General features: G+C 35.8%; 2 protein-coding genes across 3 annotated transcripts; both read right to left on the bottom strand.

The window, feature by feature from the left end:
• Window positions 1-308: 308 nt before the first annotated feature.
• LOC115950680 (60S ribosomal protein L8-3-like) lies at window positions 309-2,293 on the bottom strand. The gene is made up of 2 exons (XM_031067905.1): window positions 1,762-2,293; window positions 309-926 (listed from the first exon to the last, which is right to left on the bottom strand). The coding sequence occupies exons 1-2, from the start codon at window positions 2,199-2,201 to the stop codon at window positions 581-583; spliced, it is 786 nt and encodes a 261-aa protein (XP_030923765.1). The 5' UTR covers window positions 2,202-2,293; the 3' UTR covers window positions 309-580.
• A 1,324-nt stretch (window positions 2,294-3,617) lies between these two features.
• On the bottom strand, window positions 3,618-6,760 carry LOC115993710 (peptide methionine sulfoxide reductase A5). Of its 2 annotated transcripts, XM_031117666.1 has the most exons (5): window positions 6,347-6,760; window positions 5,130-5,242; window positions 4,902-5,046; window positions 4,054-4,225; window positions 3,618-3,985 (listed from the first exon to the last, which is right to left on the bottom strand). In XM_031117666.1, exons 1-5 carry the CDS (start codon window positions 6,635-6,637, stop codon window positions 3,969-3,971), a joined length of 738 nt encoding a protein of 245 aa, XP_030973526.1. In that variant the 5' UTR covers window positions 6,638-6,760; the 3' UTR covers window positions 3,618-3,968. The 2 variants fall into 2 exon arrangements, with proteins under 2 accessions (XP_030973526.1, XP_030973524.1); XM_031117664.1 differs by having other exon boundaries at window positions 3,618-4,225.
• Between the last annotated feature and the right edge of the window lie 1,073 nt (window positions 6,761-7,833).

Raw genomic sequence — 7,833 nt, 5'->3', positions numbered from 1 at the left:
ATTTTGATTTGCAACCCGATTGAACCGACTCGACTTGGCCGTTTGCCACATCTACCTAAAATCCTCATGCAAAAGAAAGAATAGCTCATAGTCATAACCATATGCTAATAAAGGTCAAGTCCCAATGAAAAATTGGGCTTCTCTATAACATCTGAATTTCAGCATCTGTGAAATAGAATGGAGATAACAACCATACCTCCATTGTGGCCACAACAACACATCTGAGTATCTGACACTCCTCTCCCCCTCCCCCCCCCCCCCCCCCCAACAACACCTTAATGTCCTACAATTTACTGCAACTTCCAGAGTTTCCAAAGAAAAGAATTGGCATAAAGCACAATCCATACTCAAATATAATCAGTGAAGAGTTCACTCCGTCCATTGATCAGCGGAAATACAAATAGTGTATTTGGACTAATTTCATAGAGTGCATAAACCAAATGTCATAGATAAGATGTTTATCACAACCCAAACAAAATTTCTGCAACAAAGCTCACCAGCTAGTCTAGATTTTAATCTACTATGGGAAAATCCAGATATCTAAAAGACACAATTAACAGAAAAAAAAGAATAATAATCTCTAAGAACCCTTATCAGCTTTAGAAGCAGTTGCAGCAGCCTGTCCTCTGAGCCGACCAGTCCTCCTTGCAGCAATGAGACCAACCTTTTGACCAGGAGGTGCATCACGCCTAACAGTACTTGCATGCCCAATATGCTGGTGGTTACCTCCTCCATGAGGATGCTCAACTGGGTTCATAGCCACACCACGTACCTTGGGCCAGCAATTTCTCTTCACTCTGAACTTGTGGTAAGCATTACCAGCCTTGAGAAGAGGCTTCTCAGTTCTCCCTCCACCTGCAACCTGCCCAACCATAGCTCGGCAGCCACTTGGAACAATCTTCTTAGCACCAGATGGGAGTTTGACCCTGTTAAATTGAGTAAACAGACAATCCAGTGATCAGCTATATAGATGGTGTCACCACAAGAAGTCATGTATTCTCACAAGTTTAGCAAAAGTAATCAAATTTAGATGTTTAAAATAATATGCTAAAAACGCAAATTGTACTAAGTAATCAGGATTTAACATAAACATACAAAGCTACTATAAAAAGCATCACAATCTTTAAGGTACAAACAATACAAGAACTCTATATATATATAGAAGATGATAAATACGTCATATCAGTTTGCAAATTGGTACTATTGGTTCGGTGCAACAACGTGGAGCTTCAATGATCAGAATCTTATGAATATATGGGATTGGAGTGGTAAACCTATAGTCCCTAGTCCCCTTCTCTTTCCCACGATCTTATGAGGAACCCAACACTCCAACCATTATATCATTTATCTTTTTGCAATGGATTTCATTTCAAAGAAGATTAAAGGCTCTCTAGTCTCTACATCAACAAATGCCAACCAAATACCCGAACCAAATGACCAAAAGTTTCGAGTTATGCAAGAAGAGTAAACATCAATCAAACAGATCATTCACAAAGGTACTTAGCATTAGCAAAAGAGCCACATATCAGAAGATGAATAAGTTCCTTTATCGAAAGCAAGCATATGCTATGTAAGGAATAGTAGTTAGAACATTTGGGCAAAAACGCATAGCTCACTCAAGCAATTCATATTAGAACCAAGTCTAATCCAACTACAAAACTACTAGAAAAGTAATCAATCAAAAGCAATACATTAAAAAAGACATTTTTCACAAAATGCAGCTACATAAACAATTAATCTTAAACGACAAAGGAGATATACCTGCTAGTGTCGTTATCAGGGTTGTGACTAATGACAATAGCGTAATCACCAGAACACCTAGCGAAGACACCACGGTCACCAACATGATGCTCAACGTTGCAAACCACAGCTCCTTCAGGAATAGATCTGAGAGGCAACACATTGCCAACAACAAGAGTAGCCTTTTTCCCACAATACACGAACTGACCAGTGTACATACCCTCGGCGGCCACGAACAGCTCGTTCTGCTTCTTGTATCGAAAGGGGTGGCGGAAAGTGATCCGGGCGAGCGGGGCACCGCGACCCGGGTCGTGAATGATCTCAGTGACCACGCCCTTCAGGTACCCATTGCGCTCACCAAAGTCGAGGCTGCGGAACCTTGCTGGTCCCTTGCGATGGTGGGTATGGGACTTGAACACAGACCCAGCACCCTTACGCTGAGCTCTGATTACACGACCCATTGTAGCCTTTTTCTCTGTCCTCTGGCTCTGGCACTGGTCGTGACGGCCGACTCAGAGAAAATGCTAGTACCAACAGGGAATTAGGGTTTAGAGGGAAGAGACCCTATATATTTTATCAATGGGCTCGAATGAGAAAAAAAGTACGAAAAGGAAGCCCATATTCACTAGGCAAAAAGGCCATTCAAGATAGAAAGGTCCATTTTAGTAACAAACTAACAACAATATTATATCATGAATTAATTCTTTCTACCATTTTTTTTTTTTGGAATTAGTTCTCAATTGGATTACGCATGGCTTAATCTATATGACTCCAGAACTTTTAATCATATTATCTGATATAGTGACAATAATATGAACATCTTATCTGAAATAATAACAGTAACGTAAAACCTTTAGAGAAAGACAAGTGGCTTCATATTATTGAAAACTAAGTTAGTATAATTACCCGAACCACATAAATAGTTCATGTATGTTTATTCAAGAAAAACATATAACGATCACATGAACGTTTACGATAATCCCTTGCGCAATGATTAAAAGGATGCTAAGTTGGCATGAGTAATTAAGTTACATAAATATTTCGCATGTCTATTCAAGAATATGAGATGATGACTTGAATGTTTATGATAGTCCCTTGCACAGTGAATAAAAGGAACTTTTCTTTGTACAAAGATAATAAACAAAGCACGTGAACAAGAGGAGTGGTTACTTTTGTAGTTTTTTGGAGACATGTCCTCACATTCTTGAAATTCAGAGGTTATATTCTATGCTTACAAGTGCGTTAACGCCTGGCCTGAACTAGGAGTAGGTTTGTTAACTTAAGTATTGCACTTGTTAGACTCTAATTTGGTTACGGCCAACAATAAGGTATCTATTGTGCTCCCGTTGTTCTCATTATTGACTTGTGCATTTCTAATTAGATAGTTATCGTACTCACATCTCTTTGAGCGAAATGTGTGAGACAATCACTGCGAGTGGGTAGAAAATCTATTTTCTCCATAGCTAAGATCACTTCGTGCCGCCAATGCTTCCACATTAGGGAAGATCTATTTTCTCGCTTTGCGCAGCAATTACTTCTCGATTAAATTGCTGGATTGTGATTATCAAAAGAAGATTGCAGGATTGTAATTGACTTTCTCCACTTGTTAATAGAAGAAATAGTAAAAGTACAAGGATGGGATAAATTTAATAAAAAAAGGTTCCATATGGATGACTCCAAAACTATTCTTTCTTGCGTTGGCTCGCAGAATAAAAGTTACATAACCAAGGGACAATGTTCTAAGGGCAGATGTGAAAGCCATTGCGGTGCAATTTTACTCGTACGGAAACCCAATAACCCATATGAATGCAATTTATCTAATGTTTCTGCACATAAAGTCGTCCAATAAAAACGAAGACTCCAAAGAAAAAAAAAGAAAAAAAAGAGTCCTTTTAATGACAATTTAAACAAACACCAAACGTAGCCAAGGCTCAGATATAAGAAACACAATCACGCTCAGGAAGAAGAAAAAGACAACTCTTATTCAGATTAATAATTACACAAACCAATGATTTGACAGTGAACTGTTATCGCATGCCTATGAGGTTAAAATCTCCATCAACCAAATAGCAAATACCACTGGTAAAATTTGAGGGGCACTTATATTTCTAATACCTGTTTACCTGCTGGTTGAATCAATGAACTCAGTTAGCTCGTCTTTCCAATAACTTGTAATTTCCAACTATTCAGCATGCTCCAGCAAATTGCTCAAATTGATCGTTGTGCGATCACAGGTGCTTGTCAGCTGAAGCATATTTGCCTAAAGTTAATACCCCAAAAGACTAAACTACAATTCTCTTAAAATGGGCCAACCTTTTCTCATAATGTCATTTATTTTTGCATCAATCTGCTTCTGAACCCTTGGAGGGCAAAGTTCTGCAGCATAGCCATTTAGCTTTGTGGCTAGACTTGACCTCTCAAGCTCCTCTTCTGGCAGGTTTCCAATTAGTTGAAGAAAGAAGGGATTTTGCTTGAGCTCAAATTTCTGAAAATTTTAGAAGATGGAAAGTTGATCAGACATTCAATAAAGATTGTTGAAATTAACATCTGATAAAGCAATTTCAGAATTTACCAATGCTACATGACTTCCCATCTTTCAAAGTTAAACTATATCTCAGCAATGCTCTTTTAATGAATGTATAAATGACAATTGAGTAGTGAAAGTAAAGTCTCTACACAAAACTACAGCAGACTCATATAACAAATCACTTCATAAAAGATGGTCAAATTCCGAACCCAACAAAAGTGAGACTATCACAGGCCTTTTTCAGTAATATGACAAAATGAGCAAAACCCTAATTTTGAAACCTCATAAATGTTCTAAAATTCAGATGCTAAACATATCCACTTCTAATCATGATTGCCACCACATAATGAACAAATAAATATTATCATAAACAGAAGTTAGCTCACCACCAAATTCAGGAAGTTCATCTTCTTGCTTCATGTTTCTTGTTCTTAAGTTTTAAAGAAAATGGCATTTTGCATAATCACATCTATTTATATCCAACTCTAAAATTCAAATTCACAGACCATCCTAAGTACTCCAACACCAGAAATCTGGGAGGACTTAGCAGTGTGATGATTTCAAAGGTTATACAGTTAGAAGATCAGCCACAAAATTTATATTAAATATCATACAATAATTCAAAATACTAAACCTGATGTTCAGGCTCTGCAGGATAAAACGTTCCCAGCTGTTGAATCTGAGTAGTCACAATGCTGCTCCTTGACTTAGTTTGCTCTCTTTCTTTGCTGATAGCAGCCATTCTAGACTCTTCAGTTCCATTAGTAAATATGATAGACCTGTTAAAATATGGGAAGTTCGCTGGTAAGTATGAGGTCTCTATGAAGTACGGATCTGCTTTTGGAGGGGTCATCAATTTTACCTGTATTGGCTACCCACATCAGGACCTTGCCCAAATACTTGCCTAGAATCATGACTGGACCAGAAAACCTCCAAAAGTTGTTTGAAACTAATCAGCCTGGGATCATACTCAACCTTTTACAGCGATAAAAAAGCTATATTAGACAAACTTCCTTATCATTCAAACAGAAAAAGAAAACACAAGATAATAAACTCCAAGTGAGAAGCACATAAATAAGTGATATGAAAGCAAATGAGACAAGAATCCCTATTCAAAATCCAAAGTAAATGTAGCTCCAACGGCCAGCCTTCTTTACATGCCGACCCAAAACAGATACAATTGGCAATGGTGAACCCAGTTCATGTACAATTTAATAAGGAAGAATTCAAAATACACCAGTCAAATTTAGGCTAACAGAGTCAGTAATGACTGAATTTCTAATACAAGATTTAGGCATACAACATCTAGAGATATGCAACTGTAAAGTTTTAAACCGACATTAAACTTGGTATTCTTTTGGGTGGAATAGAAGGTAATAACAATTTGTTCGATAGGGAGGAAGACATTACATACAGGTGGTACGTATTGAATTCCTCAAAAGAAAATGTGTATTCATTCCCAGAGTTGCCAAAAAATTCCCATATAGCTCTTGCATTGAATAATTTTTCCCAACACGCTTTTAAAAGGTCCGTCCTAGAGAATTTTATACCATATGTTGACCAGTAAACAACCCTTATCAATCCAGCAACAAATAGGGCGATAAATTAACCGAGTCGATTATGAACAGCTCAAAAAAGCTTGTTTATGATCATTTATTTGGAAAATGAGTTAAGCTCAAGCCTAATTTTAGGCTAGAATATTATAAGCCAAGCTCAAACATAATAATGTGTTCCTAAACAAGCCCATGATTATGGGTTTCAATTAAAAATATATACTAATATGGACTTCAGATTGGATTGGGTTAGTTTGTAAATAAGTTCATATCATATCGAATTATTATCTATAATGCATTGATAATTTTAGTCCTAGTCACTAGATAGGAAAAGTAAAAGTTATAAGAACAAGCTCAAACTTGTTCAAGAGGAACATGAACAAAACTTAAAAATGTAAAATCTAATTTAGCTATGAGCTCAAGCTCAGTATGAAACCAGTAACATTTAACAAACCAATGTAGAATTATATTACAGAAATTCCATGGAAAAAAAAGAGAGGAATTGAGAATTTGGGGGTTGAGAGACCTGGACGGACTCGGCGTGATCGGCCAAGCTTCGGTACTCCGGGTTGGATTTGGATCCGCCGGCATAACCAACTGTGGTCCGTACGACCCCATTCAAGCACCCGAACACGGATTCGGACCTCCAAAAGCTTCCGAGAGCGAAAACCGCTGTTTTCAAGGGCTGCTGGCTAGGTGGGTCCCTCGCGGGTTCCGAAATCCGATCCGGAATTCTGATGCACTGTGCTTTATCAATCACGCATGTGGTAAGGAGAAGAAAGATTAATAGATTGCCTCTGCTCTGTAAAAAAACCATTGGCTTATCAGATTCTCTCAGAGAGAGAGAAAGAGCTGGTCAAATTCGCAGTAATGAGAATCGTTAATTTTCGAAACGGGATTCTGAGGGAAAATTATTGACACGGGAAAGAAATAGATTGGAGTTCGGCTTGGATTTTTTGTTTTGTTTTTGTTTCTGGTTTTGGTTTTAAGCCCAGCGTAGAAGGAAGCCCACGTTCAATGGGAAAAGAGCCCATTCAAAACCAACGGGTCCATTTTAGTTTTTTTTTTTTTTGGTTAAAGACGGGTCCATTTTAGTAATAGCCATTTTTTTTATTATTATTATTATTAATAACTAGTTAATGTATCATGAATGTAAGGGATCCAATTTTTTTTTTTTTTTTTTTTTTGAGAATCTTTAAAAGAATTGGTTGAATAAAATATTGGAGGAATCTCCCCTAAAAAAAAACCAATTGATGACTTGAAACTTTTATAGAATTTTATTTAAATTAAACGATCAAAATACAAATATATATTGAATTATATATGACGTAACAATAATGCCTATTTATATATATATTTTTTTTGGAGAAATGCCTATTTATATTAAGAGAGATAAAGAGATAGTTTTACTATTGATAATTGTTTTTTATTATCAAACTAATGCACTAAATTGAAGAAAACCTTTCTCTCAATTTATTTTTGAAGAAAACCTAGTCTTTCGTAATGTGCTTTTGTGACATTGTTTAATTTTTTTTTTTAAATTTTAATAGTAATTTTATTGTTCATTTAACTTATAATTTAAAATATTTCTTCACTTTATAGATGATTTTTTACCATGTCCAATCACATGGACCAAGTGCTAATACCATATATATTTTGGTTGCTTATTTGCTATACGTGTGAGAAAAAAAAGTTTATTTTCAAAAAATCTAGTTGTTAATTCTTTTTAAAGCTAAGAGAGAGAGAGAAAAAAAAAAAGTAAAATGCTTAATGGGCACCTATAATAAAAGTATATGTCATCTTAATTTTTTTTCCTATAGTATAGTATAAGTATATTTATTCACTTTTATGGGAAATTATATTATTCAAAAAGTTTAAAAATAATATTCCAGTTAAAAGTTTCAAAACCAAAATTTTTTTAAAATTTCCTTCTCAAAAAATTAAAGAAATTTTATTATTTGAATAAAAATTAAGTCACATTAAACATTTCATGTGTTTGCTTAGCTAAGCTTG

The sequence above is a fragment of the Quercus lobata genome, chromosome 6 (assembly GCF_001633185.2).
Source record: "Quercus lobata isolate SW786 chromosome 6, ValleyOak3.0 Primary Assembly, whole genome shotgun sequence".
NCBI classification, from domain to species: Eukaryota; Viridiplantae; Streptophyta; class Magnoliopsida; order Fagales; family Fagaceae; genus Quercus; species Quercus lobata.
This window is presented reverse-complemented; position numbering and strand designations above follow the sequence as displayed.